The sequence below is a fragment of the Abrus precatorius genome, unplaced genomic scaffold, assembly GCF_003935025.1.
Source record: "Abrus precatorius isolate BTA unplaced genomic scaffold, Abrus_2018 Scaffold5, whole genome shotgun sequence".
NCBI classification, from domain to species: Eukaryota; Viridiplantae; Streptophyta; class Magnoliopsida; order Fabales; family Fabaceae; genus Abrus; species Abrus precatorius.
Genome location: NW_020874395.1, coordinates 3,554,113 through 3,569,800, shown reverse-complemented (window position 1 = coordinate 3,569,800; position 15,688 = coordinate 3,554,113). Strand labels below are relative to the sequence as shown.

General features: G+C 28.2%; 1 protein-coding gene across 1 annotated transcript; it reads left to right on the top strand.

Moving 5' to 3' along the window:
- The first annotated feature begins 3,343 nt into the window (after positions 1–3,343).
- On the top strand, positions 3,344–5,198 carry LOC113867690 (zinc finger protein CONSTANS-LIKE 1-like). The gene is made up of 2 exons (XM_027503119.1): positions 3,344–3,848; positions 4,682–5,198. Exons 1-2 carry the CDS (start codon positions 3,387–3,389, stop codon positions 5,027–5,029), a joined length of 810 nt encoding a protein of 269 aa, XP_027358920.1. The 5' UTR covers positions 3,344–3,386; the 3' UTR covers positions 5,030–5,198.
- Positions 5,199–15,688: the final 10,490 nt, after the last annotated feature.

Sequence of the window (15,688 nt, the reverse complement as noted above, 5' to 3'; positions counted from 1 at the left end):
TGTTTTTGTATCTCCCATGCAAAATGAAACATTACCCAATGTATTTTATCTTACTTTATTATGACCAAATGAACAATCAATCGTACCTCGGAAACTAGAGTGATAATAATTGAAAACTTCAACTCATACTCTTATTATAGAGCCATTTCTTAATTATGAAGGATGATACCTATTTTTCTTGAATGGCTCGAGAAAACCTACGGAAGCAGAGTAAGTGTATATATTTATAAATTGAAATATTATAACATGTCAGCAAGATGATATGAAAATATTATATATTTTGAGGAGGATACATGAAATGTAATGCAAGCCTGTGCAGAGCCTCTGTAAATATTTTGGTATCATGAGTATAACCCTCCCAACCTACCCAAACAAAGGTGAAGCTCACGTTAGAAATCATAGGTAGTCATGATATTAATGGTAGTATAACATTTCTTAAGATGTATCTATTTTTATTAGTTCCATCTCCATTTCCAGATTCGTTTGAGGAAAACATCAAAGTCTAATTTTTCCCTTTTATGACGTATATTAGAGTTAATTATATCTAAATAATCAACTAACTTTTTTATATAAAAACAATAATATCATATAATAGCAAATATTAGAGTAATTAACAAGTTATAGACCTTTTTAATCTCTCTTAGTTATTTAATAGATAATAAAAAAATTAATTAGGTCTATATAATAACTCTAAATACAAACATAATTCACATGACAGATAAACTGCCAACAACAATCATAAGTTATTTCTTAATCAACTTATCTCTTACTTCTTTGGTCCACATGGAGGAGAGTCATTATGCATACATAATATTTTTAAAGGATGCAAACTAAAGAAGAAGTGAGTATAAACATTTATAAATTATATTATAAGGCAATATTATTTGTTTAATGAATAAAAAGACATAACCAATAAATGAATCAATCAATTAAGTATTGAAATGCTTTTTTATCTATATTTTCTTCATGGAGTAATTAATTATCTATTACTTTTAAACTTTGGGTTGAAAATTGAGAGTTTTGTGTCCATAATTTGGCTAATGTTATTGGTACAACATCCTTCACTAGGACATAATTTTCAATGCATGTTTTCACAATTATAGCCACTTCCAACAATTCACACTCACCAATCATGAGATGCTCAAGCACTACTCATTAGTAGATACTTTAACTAATAACTTTTTGTCTCATGTTTGTACCTAACATTTTCAACCACTTTTATTGTGAAATTAATTCACAATCATGATATTAATCACAATAATTTAAAGCTTTCACTTAGTCCATTTGGTACAAGTTTAATATGATCACACATCCCTTAAATAAGAGAACAAATGATCACTATGGACATGAAATGCTATGTTTCCTCTCTTTTGTTCATGAAATATCATTCTCATAACCCAATTTATTAAAAAATTTATAATTAATTCATCAAAACTCCAAAAATATGAAATCAATGAAATTATATTCCTCTAAGTGTCTATTATCATGAAAAAAATAATAACATAGATCATACATTTACAGATTTCAATTCGATTCATAATTTTTGTCTGCAAGTTGTCATATTTCAATAACAAATTCTTACTAAAAATCATAACTTATTTATTTTAAATCTAAAAGTTCTAAAATTAGTGAAGATATTCTCCTATATATATATATATACTTTTAAATAAAAAAACCTGTATAAAATTGAGACTCACAAAATACTTACAGAGTATATATATATTTTTTTGTAAGTCACAAGTAATCATTTCATACATCAGCAGTATATTAGAAAATTTATATCTCACTCATTTCAGATTAAAAAACTATAAAATTAATGAGGTTATTTTACCTTAAATATCTACTTTTATAAAAATAAAAACAAAAATATGAACATAGGTTAGATACTCACAAATTTGCTCACGAGACATAAATAACCTCCACAGGTAACGAAACTGTCTTTTCTAACATCAATTTAGTAAAAAATAAAAATAAAAATCACAATTATTTCATCAAGAATCCAAGTTTAATAAAACTAGTAAAGAATTACTCCTAATTCATTCCTTCGTCCAAATAAAATATCTAAGTAATTTATTGCAAAAAAATTCCTGTAATTTTAAAACTTATAGTTTAATCCCTAAAAACTTTGTTTATTTGCAAAAAGATTATTTTTCCAAAACTTGATAGATTTTAGTTTGTATAGCATGTTTTATTCAGGTTTCTAAGTCATTTTTCAGAACTCAACGTAGTAAAAAATACTCCTTTACTTCTACCACTTATATGGTTAATTATTTTAAAATTTTAAAATCTATTTAGGATCAAAATCATCATATATTTTCACGCAAATGTTCAATCTTTTAAATTTGATCTCTTTAAAAATTTCATGTTCCTCACATGATCCCGGTGTCTAAGGTTCCAAAAATTTATTTCATATCACTTTCCATTTTTTTAAATTTTTTTTTTCCAAAATTTAAAATAAAAAATAATAGAAAACAATTTTATTTTTTCCAAAATTGTAACATTTCTTTAAAATTTACAAAAATCCCTTTTTATACCAAATCAAAGGGAGAATCACAAATTTCACACCATTATTACTGTAATCATGCATACAAATATTAAACAAAGATTAAAATTTATAGAAACAACGCTTGTTAAAATTATTTGGACCAGCTATTACTTAAAAAAAAACTAATTGTTTTATAACTTTTTTTAAAAAAATTAACTTATAGTCTTTAATTATTTTTCTATTAAAAATAAATATTTTAAAAAGAAGAAAATTTTTGAACCTTATAATAATAAGCTATCAGTTAGTTAACTTTTTTTTTTCTATTTTCTATTTAATATTTATATATATTATATTTTGATTAAAAATAATTCTTTTATACAATAAAAAAATAATAAATTATTTTAAAATCACTTATCACTTAAAAATAAAAAAATGAGTTATTTTTTAAAATTAATTATCAAAATAATTGATTATACATATAATTTATAATTATTAAAATAATTTAATTCTATCAACTAATGAAATAACATGCTAATTTTAAAATTTACAATAATTAAAAAATAAAAATTTTAAAAATACTAAAATAAAATTTAGTTATATTCGTACAAATTGAATACATAATTTTCTTATTTATGTGATAGTATACATCAAAGATCGTAGACCCTAAACCAAGAAGACACGTGTCCTGAAGGTCTTTGAACGGTTGCAACCTAAGTCCCACCAAACCTACTGACTAAATCCCTCAAAGCATAAGGAACCACAAGATAATGCAAACACTGATACACACCACTAACTTGGTGCCACGTGTCACGCAGATTCTCCTCCATCACCCATCTTACTTACAAACACACACTCTTCTTCTCAATACAAATTCCGAACTCCCAACTTCCAATAACCAAACATGTCGAGAGAATTAGGAGCCAACAACGCCCCCTCACGCGCTGTGATAACGTGTGAGGCGTGTGAGAGTGCTCCTGCAGCGTTTCTATGTAAAGCTGATTCTGCTTCTCTGTGCTGTTCTTGCGATGCTGAAATTCACTCTGCTAACCCTCTTGCTCACCGCCACAACCGCGTCCCTATTGTTCCCTCTGTTGGGGTTGAAGCTGTTGTTTATGGAGATGGCGTAGCAGAAGCTGCTTCATGGTTGTTGTATGATAATAGAAGTGGTGATGATGAGTTCTTCTTTGATGAGAATTTTGATGATAATCAATGCCATGAGTATGAGTTTGGGTTGAGTAGTGCTTCTCACCAGAGCTTTCAAGTGAATCAGATGAAAAATCAGGAGGCACAGCATTTTCCACTCGATGTGGAGTTTGAGTCCCCAAAACCTGTGCTCAGTTACAATGGTTCTCTTGGTCTAAGTGTAAGGCTCTTCTTTTTCATTATTTATTTCAAATATTAAAAATTAACTAATTATGCAATGTGACACACTATTAGCCTATTCTTTGGACATTTTTTAAGTTTCTTTATTTTAATCATTCAAAATTAATCAATATGATAATATATATAATTGTTTTTATTTTTATCTATATAGACATTCTTAAAATATATCCTAATTGTAAAAAAAAAAAAAACATAAAACCATCTAAAAAAATTAAAATTTATAAAATTACTTTTCGTATTGTTAATAAAATATACAATTTAAATAATTTATGCATATATTACAATTACATTAAATGCTTATAATTGATTGCATCATTAGATAAATTACCTACATCCCATGTTTATAAAAACCTAAGAATAATTTATTAAATAATAAAAAGTATATTTATTTTTTTCCTATCATTATTTTTATAAGAAGAATATTTACAAGTTCTATCCTTTTATCATGCCTTATTAATTCCTCTATAGGTTTTTATAACTTAGTTAAGCTTTACATCAATGTTGGCCCTGCCTATGCACCACCATGACTGTAACGTCTGATTTCCCTGGATTCCTAATTAACTTACATCTCTGAAGTTCAACTGATTCAATTAAATGGCTAAAACTTTCCAGGGCCACTGGAAAAAAAAGATCCTTCGATTAAACGTGATCTGTTGTAAAATGAGAAATTAAAAGTCAATTATTGGTTTCATCCACTTAGTAGCTATGGCTACTACAATATTGCTAATTAAATATCTTGAATTAACTTGTGTTCTCATAAACTTCTTCTATGCCTGACCCATTTCTGCGTTCTTGCTTTCATTGAAAAATCAGGCCTCAGTTTCATCAACGGATTATAGCATTGTGCCAGAATCAACAATCAGCGAGCTCTCAAATTCTCAAGGCACATTGGACCATTCTTCTGAACCTCCCAATCCCGTTAATTTGATGCCTTCTTCTCTTACTTACAGACAAGCTAGAGTTCTAAGATATATAGAGAAAAAGAAGACAAGAAAGTTTGAAAAGAAAATCAGATATGCTTCAAGGAAGGCCTATGCTGAGATTAGACCTCGTGTAAAAGGTCGATTTGCCAAGAGAAACAATACTGAAGCTGAAATGGACCACATATTCTCCTCAACTCTATTTACTGAAGCTGGATATAGCATCGTTCCCTCTTTCTGAATATATATATGATTAGTTTTTGTATAATCTATAATATTATCCTGCACAATGTTTGTTTTATGTACGTAGTCCTTAATATGCAGTCATTTAGATGATGATGCGGTTTGTAAATGTAGTACTGTATTCATATTAAATTATTAAATTGCTGTGTATTGTTTCATTACACAATTATGTTATATCTGCTAGAATAAGTAATGAAACATTGTTAAGTTAAATATTAAACCTTTGTGTGATCTGGTGCGATAGATCACAGTTGTCTTTTTGAACAACTAGCAGACTACCTAATAAGTTTGTTGATTAAATAAAAATATTTAATAAAATTAATTAATCAACTAACTATATTAAATGACATCTTTATGAATATAATAATATAATAGTTGTGTTATTATTATTATTATTATATTTATTAGGTAGAGTATATTTCACACAAAGTCATAAAACGTAAATTGATAAAATATACTCATGTAATATATTTTAAATGAGGGTATTAACTAAGGCAAGGTAAAAAGTTTTCATTTTTGTAAGTTAACAGAGACAAAATCGAAGAATTTTTTTTTGTACAATTCCTAACTTACAAGTGATACCTTACTTTAATAACTTACAAAATCAAAACTTTGAAGGTAGTAATTTTTTTAAAGAAAAGTTCTATACATAAATAAGTCTAATAACTTATTTTTAATACATTACTCTCCCTTAAAAAAATCATATATTACACTATCTTTCTTTCTATTTTAAGATTATATAACTCCATCTCCTAAGAAATTACAATGTATCACAATTTAATTCATTTTAAGCTTCCAGTAAATAACTGTTTGAAAAGAAATTATATATAATATTTTTTATTAAATTTATTTTTTTATCAATAGTTTGAATTTTTTTTGGTAAGCTCTGATTTCTTGAAATCTTTCGCTTTTTACCTATATCTATGAACATACATTTTTTATTAAATGTGAGAATTTTGAAAAATTTTGTTTTTATCATTTAATGTTGAGACAAGTCTGTAAAATTTTCATAACAACGACAAACGTTTATTGTTTCATAAAAATATATTGAGTTTATTATTAAAAATAAATTGTAAAATTCATTGGAAAGAAAATGTTTGTAAAAAATGTCAAACAAGTGTTTAACAATGTTTTAAAAAATTAAAATAGATTAAATTGTGATCTATTTTAATTTTTTTAAGAAGAAAGTGTTATATAATTTAAAATAAAAGAAAAGGCAACATATAAGCATCTTTTGAGAGAGAAAAATAATTTATTCTATTTTTAATTAAATAAATAAGTTAGTTTATAAGTTTATAAATTATCTTACCTAACACACGTAATAACTAATCCAATCATGAAAGTTTTCCTTAAATAGATAATCTTTATTGAAGAGTTAGAATATAATTCTAAATTAATTTAATTAAAATATTTTTCATTCTTTTTATAAGACATTGCTTAAAAAGTTTAGATAGGAATAAATCTAATTTTTTTTTTATACTTATATATATTCGTAACTAATAAGTAATTACTATTAAATATTTTTGAAAGAATATATATATATATATATATATATATATATGTATGTATTTTTATTTAATATTCACTTTATAAAATAAGAGAAAGATTATTAAAATGAATTTAGATCTCTCCTTCTGCTGGACCATATAGTCTTAGCAAATACATCATTTTGTCTCTCACTTGTTTAATTCTTATTTTTTTTTAATTAATTTCAGTTACTGAAATCACAGGTTGATATTTAATTCTTATCTTTCTTTTAAGACTTAATTATATTTTTAGTTTTTATAAAAGTAATATTTTTTGAGATAAGTCTTTAATACAATTTTTGTTAGTATTTAATATTTGTTCAAAACTTAAGAATTTAGTATTTATCGTTAACAGTATTCTATTAAATAATAAATTGAATAATAAAAATTCAAATCATTATTGACACGTCATTGTTATTTATATTGTTTTATTATTTAAATATTAATATTTACAAAAAAGGTCCATAAACAAATTTTCTTTTTCTACTTTCTTATTCTTTAACCTTCTTTTTCTCATGTGGGTAGTTGTTCTTGCAAATGATGATGGTAAAAATAGTTTTTTTGTATTATAAGAAATTGATAGCTAGCTGCTACATGGAAGGTATGTTAGAAAAAGAGAAGCCTTTGTATCCTTTGTAAGTATAACAATTAATCTATATGTAGTACAAACTTAATATTAACAAGATTATTTTCAATATTAGCAACCATTCAAATATAAACATAAAGAAAATCAACAAAAAGGATGAAAGAAAGAAAAGAAAGGAGAGATTTAAGGGAAATAGAAGTAAATAAATAATGAATGTTTTATTAAATTTGTTGTTTAGATATTCAGGTCATTTATTTATAGTCACCAACATTTAAATACATCCAAATTATATTGTAGGAGTGACGCTCTCATGGAACTTAGTTTTAACACAGCAACAAGGATTGTAGCAAATCTTAATGTCTTATTCCTTTTCATGTTGTCTCTGAGTAGAAGCACATAGTTCTTTGTTGTTGATGAGTTGTTCATTTTTGTGCAATTCTTTGACAATGGACATTGCTTTTCTCTATAGAGAGTTAACGTTCTTATTGCTTAATGGAACTCTCTTTATTAGTGATGACGCTTTATGCTTGTGGAAAACATGCGATGTTGTTGTTGGGCCAAAGTATGGTTAGCTGCATTTTTGCTAGCTCTTATCCTTTGTTCTTTTTGCCTCCCAAATACAAATATAATTTTTTCTTCTTCTTTGCTGACTCCCTATACTTAGTATGCCATTCTATCATATTTTATATATATTTTTTGCATAAGTGCACTTATCTCTTTCTTTTTTGTTTATTCAATTTTCTTGGGTTGACTTAGACTCAAATATATAATATTTGTCTTAGTATATTCTAACTCAAATAATTGCCCCTTTTGCCCAACTTTATTGTTTATTTTTCCAAAATTCAACTTTCCTTTTCACTCATAGTAGTTTGCCTTTTTCTCATTAACTTCCTCGTAGACTACCCTAGTAAGTGTAACACCCTTTTTTCATTTTTCGGTAAATTAGGTTTTGTTCAATATTAAGTGGTATTAGATTACATTTAGAAGGGAATATAAAAAATTTCTGGAGGAAATTTGGTGCAGGACTTCTCGCTCAAACGAGATATGCCTCGCTTAAGCGAGACAAATATTTTAGAATTGAACGTTATGGAGCAATCTCGCCTAAGCGAGGTAAGCTTCGCTCAAGCGAGAAGGGATAAAATTGCCTCAACTGTCCTTTCACTCAGGCGAGAGGGAGAGCTCGCTCAGGCGAGATGTCGCATAGAAATCTGGAACTCTCTGGACATGTCCTCGCTCAGGCGAGGATATTAGAAAACCGTTGTCTAATAAGCTCACTCAAGCGAGGTGTGCTCGCTCAAGCGAGAGCCTGTTCCCTCAAGCAAGATCGCGCGAGTTTGAAGAGTATTTAATGACTTCTACGTTGATAAATTTTATTTCTCACCAAAAACCATTTCTCTTCCTCTGATATCTCTATGTTCTCTCCCTTTCCCATTCTAGAGAAAACCCTCAATACTTTTGAATCTTTGTTGGATCGGAGCTCAAATATTTGTTCTTTTTTTATCTGAGTAAGTTTCTAGAGCTCAACTCTCATATCTAGTTTCTATTTCTCTGTTCTATCTCCTTCTAATACTAATATTCGATGATTTTAGAAAGAACTCTAATTCTTGGGATGTTTGACCGGGTGAAATGTAACGCCCCGAATTTTGGTGATATTAATTATTATTATTATTATTATTATTATTATTTTCGTATGTGTGTTGATTTATTTGATAATGATGTGTATGTGTATTAAGTAAATAGATGTGTGTGTGTGTGTGTGTGTGTGTGTGTATATGTGTGTGTGTGTGTGTGGATAAGGCTGAAATGGGTTAAGTGTCTAAGTGCAGGGGGTAATTCTGGGCTGTTCTCGCTACAGCGAGAGGGCCTTGGGAGAAAGGACCAGAACTGTCGCCTTCTTGTTGTAGCGAGAGACGTCTCGCTGTAGCGACAGACGTCTTGCTGTAGCGACAGAGCGACAGTTTGGGGTGCATTTCTGGGTACAGTCTCACTGTAGCGAGATTCTACAGAAACTAGAGTGCAGTTTCATATGAGATTTTCACTGCAGCGTGAAGGCGTGTTGCTGCAGCGAGGCTGTAGCGAGAGTGTCGTGACCAGAAAAGGATTTAAAGGGGGTTAGGGTTCGGGGAGGGTTATTTCTCCCTCTCCCTTCGAAATCCCTTCGATTCTCTCACTCCTAAACCTTATTCCACCAATTAAATTGCCTCCAAAGCCGTTCGAAAGCTTGATTGAAGGTTGAATTTGTGTGGAGTACGCTTGAAAGTGAGTTTTAATGGTTAGAGTTCCGTTTCTCATCCCCTTTTCTCTGTTTCTCGGTTTCTTGGGATTCTCATGGAGTTCTTCCATGTGTTTTAGGCTACAATCTGTGTAGGGAGCACGTTCATGGTCGAATCCGAGTGTGGGTCTTCAATCCAAGGTAAGGGGAGACTCTACCTATCTCAAATGCATTGTAATTCTTGTATGTTTTGCTAATTTATGCAATATGACTGAGATAGAGAATATGAATTATGTGTTTGATGGAAAATTGGTATACAATGTTATGTGTGCTAGAATAGTTAGGTCCCGTGAGGGTGATTGTGTGTGATAGAATATCATTGATTGGTGAATTAATGATATTGTGAATGAATGAAGGCTATGTGCCGTATATTGTGGATGAAATGTGGGTTATGTGCCATGTAGTATGAATTGAATATAGGTTGTGTGTCATGTGCAAGCATGAATATGCATGTGTGGATGAAATGTATGTGAATGGGGTGTGTCGTGCCGTTGTAATGTGCTGTGAATGATTCAGCGATACACTGGGGGTATAGGAGATGAGGACGGTAGAAATACCTTGGGGAATGAGGAGTGGTGGTTACACCGACTGTGGAACGGGTGTACCTCAGGCCACACACTCTCTTCCTGACTAGACTTCTGACCACTATCCTTGCTGAGTGACCTGTGACTGCCCATGTGGTATCCGTGAGGCGGGGGTAACCAGCGACTATTCATGGTATAAATCTGTGATCACAATACTATAGTGAGTGTGGTTGGTATGCGTATGCATGGATTTGTATTTTGTACTTATAGGTGTGATAATGCTGCTCGTGATTGTGTTTGTTTAATGTATTAGAAATGTTCTGGAGGTGAGACTCTACGTTGATTGTGTGTTTTTGGGTAGTGTAGAGTACTCACCCTTACATTCATTTTTCAAGTAATCAAGACGATCAACACCGAACTCAGTGAAGGGACGGATGGACTGCTATAGGACTTAGATTTTATTTTGAAATTTGTTGTAATTGAACTAGTTCTGTAGCGGTTATTTAATATTAATTTGTAACCCTTCACTTATTTCGAAATCTTTTATGAAAATTTGATTATTCGATTTGCGAAATTATTATTTAATTAAAATTAAATTTAAGGTATTACATGAAATGTGGAGTTTCTTCCTACAACTCACGAAGAACTTAGTGTTTGGACTTATTTCAGGGTAAGGGGAGTATTCTCAAGTCTTAATTTTATTTCTATATGTAATACCCCATAAGAAATTAAGGAACTTATTTCGGTTGTAATCTATGAGATTTTCATGAAAACATATGGTAAAAAGTATATTTTTGGTACAAAGAAAAGTATTGGGTTTGTTGGAAATGTATGAGTTAAGTGATGAAAGATAGAAAATGCTGAACTCTAGGTTAGAAGACTCTTATAAAACTGCATGATTTGAGCTGAGTCTGAGGATGTCTGACCCCTGACGTATCATGTGACAAGATGTTATTGTTTTATAAATGTTTTGCTGGAATAATATGAATATGATGATGTGGTAGGGTTTGAGTTGATGTACTGAAATAAAGGAAATTAGATGATTATAGGAATGTAATGAAATTCAGGGAATATTGGGAGGAAGAAATCAATTAATGTGTGAATTAGAATCTGGCTTATATATATATATATATGAATATGAATATGTTTTGATGGATTTAATAATGAGAAAAATGAATAGAAATGTATGAAATGGACCTATGGGAATTATGTGATATGGAAAAGTGATGAGATGTGTGACGGACTGAAAATGGAATACTAATATATGGTTTACAAATAAACATATTGATGCGATTATGATATTTGAGTTATAGTACATCGACAGGTGAGATTATAACTCAAATGTTGTAATACATTGATTAGTGTAGTTGTTACATATGTATTAGAACAATATAATATAATGTGCCACGGTTGAGATATGGTATGGATAGTTCAGAGATACACTGGGAGTATAGGGTTTGGAGTTGATTGTAGAAATCTGGAAAAAATAAGAGTGGTAAATGCAGTTTACTGATGTGTACATGATTAAAAGTGGGAAGCATTTACAGGCCTCACGTTCATTTCTTGACCGAACTCTTAACTATACCTTTGTCTAGAAGGTCGTGAATGCACATGTTGTATCCGTGTGTAGTTTGGCTCACCAATGACTATCTAAGCTGCGTAAGTCCTTCATAATTAGAGAGTACGTTGGTAGTGATTTAGGGGCTCGAGAGTACCTAGAGTACTGTTGAATTGATGAAATATTCAGATGAGAAATGGATAAGTGGCACAAAGTTATGGAGTGGATGATAAAATCTGATTAAGTGCAAAGTAATGTGACACGAAATTATGGATTGCATGATATTTGCCTAAGTGTAAAATGATATGTTTTCATGTCTTGTGGTTGTATGTTTGATTGATAAGTTAAGTCTGGAGGAAATTGATGTGAATGGGCTAATTATTTATCAAGAATAATGGAAACCATACTAAATGTGTATGTTAGAAGAAGTAGAGAATGTATAAATCTTGAATAGAAATTTTAGTAATATATTGATGTTAATATGATATAGTGGAATGAATTGAATAATTGAGTTATAGTATTATATAATGAGAATTAAATGTGAATTAGTCAAATGATAATTGAATTGGTTCGAAATGGAATGTATTTAATTTATTATATGTAGATTTTGAAAAGACTATATGCAGTGTTTCCTTTATGTTATACTTTAAGATTTAGTGGGCAAAGGATGCTCACCTTTACAACTATTTTTCAGGTAAATAAGGTCTGTTCGTTCTAGATTCATGCCTGCAAGGAATGGTAGGAAGGGGATTGCTCTGAAAAGTTTAATTTTAACTAGAGAAATATAAAGTTATTAGTAAATTTTTTGATTCAAAGTCATGTACTCTATGTAATTATATTGATGAAAAGTTTTAATTTGAAGTTCAATCATTTTGAGAAAATTGTTGAGAATAATTATTAATATGATAATTTAGATTGTTTTAAAATCAATTTGAGAATATTGAAATGTATATACAAAGTTTAAAATTTTTACCTTTTCTTCAAATTAAAGTTTTAAGTATTTAGAAATATTTTCTATACTTTAGCTATCTTTTAACTGTTTTAAATATAATAATTTATGACATATCCATATTTTATCAAAAGAAATAGATAAATAAGAGAAGGGTGTTACAGTAAAGATCCTTCTTGTTGCAACCGGCAGTCGCAACGGTATGATAAAAACATGTTTAAAAAAATATCTTTTAAGAATAAGAAAACTTTTTCTAAAAAATCAGATGATTTGCCACCGAAGTTTATTTTAAGAAAACCCTTAAAAAAACTTTTAAAATACTAAAATCTTTGAAACTAAAAATGAGTTCGAGATTCATTTACATGTAGGAAAAATATTAACACCCTACAACGTCCTTTTAAAAACGGCTACCTTAAATTAATTGTGCAAATTCATTTTAATTTTAAAAAATATTTATTTAACCCTTAAACAATAATTATTTTTATCTTAGAAGAAGAAAAATTATTTATTAAAATATTAATTGTTATATTAAAACCGAAAAAAAGTATTTTGAATATTATTTTGACTTGACAGGTCCAGTTCTGTTCTTACGTATCTATAGGTACAATGGAGAACTCAAAGTCACATAGTTCTAACCTAAAAAATTTTAAAATTGGTTGATTAAAATTAAATTTAGTAAAATAAATTTTATTTTGAGATTAAAATTATTTTCATAAGATTATAAAATTCATGATACAAGATAACATGGTTATACATGTATCCTACAATAAATAATAAGAAAGTGAAGGAAGATCACACAACTATATTCCAAATCATTAAAAATATTTTTATTTGTAAATAAAATATTTTAATTTATATTTAAATTCTGATTCATATTGAAAGAGAATTTAAGACAGCGTAAACTATACATAAAACTCTTATAATTTATTAGACAATCGAAAGCAATGTAAATTATACATCGATGTTACAAAAATTTGTATCATAAAATGAAGAAATGATTGGTTATTTAGTTTATCAAAATTAAAAATATGACTTAAGAAACATTAAAATATGAAATTAATGCCATTTAATAAAAGAAATAAATATATTTAAATGGATTAAAGATGATAATTATTTAATAAAAAGATTAAAACTTAATTTGATAAATTTATATTGCATAGTGATAAGTGCCTAATTTGAGTAAATATTTGCACTAATTTGAGCACTTAATTGATGCAAGGTTATGAATTTGAATGTCAATTCCCTTTTATTTGTAGAAAATTAAGTTAGTTAGCCTAGTTGATTTAACAATTGAGATAAAGGTTCATTTTAATTCTTTTTTTGTTGTTGTAAATTTGCTGATTTTTAGGAGCTTATTGAGGAAGAAGGCAAATGGCTTCTAAATCATTTCATGCTCAAGCAAGAAGTTCTCGCTTAAGCGAGAACGCAAGCATTAGAGTAGAGTCTTTGCCTTGTTTTCGCATATTTTCGCTTGAGCGAAAAAAGTATTTTTGCTCAAGCAAAAAGTCTTTACTTGAGAAAATTTTTTATTTATTCTAATTTAAATAAGGAGAATCAGAGAAGAAGGGCAATGAGAAGAGTGGAAACATAGCATAAAAGAGAGATTTAAGGCAAGAAAGATTGAGAAAATCGTCTTTTCATTGATAGTTGATATCTCTTTCTTTTTTATATAAATGTTAGTAGTTTTATTAGTTCTTAATGCTTGATTCTATTTTATGAAATAGTCTTTTAATTTAGGATTTACGGTTAGTTAGAAAACAAATTTTAAACCCAGATGTAATGAAACCCACTCAATATGTTGCGATTCTAGGGATAGGGTTAAATATATAAATTGCTTATTAACTCTTGTCTTTAATGTATCGAGGATTAATTGAATAGTTGAGGAATTGTTATTCATTTAATGCTCTTAGAAAGCTTGTAAATGAGGAATTTATATAAGGAATTTTGAGAGAGTGCATCTACATTTATATAATCATATCTAAATCTTTGATCATCAAAATATGGAAGGGAAAGAATGATGAAATCCAATCCTAGCTCAACTCATAAACCTTTCTCCATTAAAATTCTATTTTATTTCCTAGTTAATTCCATTTTCAATTTACAACCAAATTGTGAATATTTAATTGTTTTTAATTAAGAGTTTTAGATAAGATAGTAAAAATTATTGATATATCTACTAATCGCTGTGGATATGACAAATCCATTTTTATATTATATCGAAAACTTGGTACACTTGCCAAATTCTTAACACATAGGACTCAAGGTAATGTTGGTACACAAAAGTCTTAACAATTAAAAGCATATAAAGGTAGAGATACTACACAATAAGACTATAAATCGCTGCATTAATATGATGAAAATAGTCTAGATGATAGATTTTGATTAAATAAAAAAATATAATTAATTTATTTTAGAAATTAGATAATTTTTTTAATATATTGATAGTGTATAAAACTTAAGATAACGTTGGTACACAAATTTTATCAATTTATAACACATGACGATAGAAAAGATACATGTTAATATTATAAATTGACCCAAATATTATATTTTATATTTATTTAATACTAAATTAAAAGTGTAATTCGTTTATCGTCAAATATTTAAAATTATACAACACAATAAATGATAATAATACGAAGTAATATAAATAAATGATTAAAATTCAAATAATAAAATTATGAAACAAAAAAGAACAACAAAAATATTAGGATTAAGTTAATTGTAATAATCCTTTATTATTATTCTAATTTTTATTGCTAAAAAATTAATAAATAGGATTAAGAGAACTAAATAATAAAAATAAATAAATAATAAAAAATTCAAATATTTCATTTGAAATAGACTAACATAAATCAGAGTAAGAATCTTATTTAAAAAAACAAAAAAAAGGGAGTGTAAAAAAATAAAAAAATAAGTAAAAGTAATAATAAAAGTAAAATAACATAAAAGAAATCAAGTTGGCCCGTTGATTGAATATTTTTCATTCTCTGATCTTTATCTAAATATTGTTTTAATAAAATTTAAATAATAATAATAAATAAAAAAGTATATTATTTGATTAACTTTTGTGGTGTGTGTGCAAGTACATTCTGAGCTGCGTGTCTAGGTGGTGCAATGTCTAGGGGATGTCGCTTAATGTATCTTGGACCTTTCGTTTTCTAAATGTTATATTATAATAATAAGGAAAAAACCTTAGTCAAATAGTTTGTGACCTTCCATTTCTATATCATTCATCTTTC

What these genes read in the sequence shown, in the direction of transcription:
- LOC113867690 (XM_027503119.1), top strand. Translation starts at nt 3,387, where the DNA reads ATGTCGAGAGAATTAGGAGCCAACAACGCCCCCTCACGCGCTGTGATA. An exon ending in ATGGTTCTCTTGGTCTAAGT is followed by an intron (nt 3,849 to 4,681) that starts GTAAGGCTCTTC and finishes TTGAAAAATCAG; the next exon opens with GCCTCAGTTTCATCAACGGA.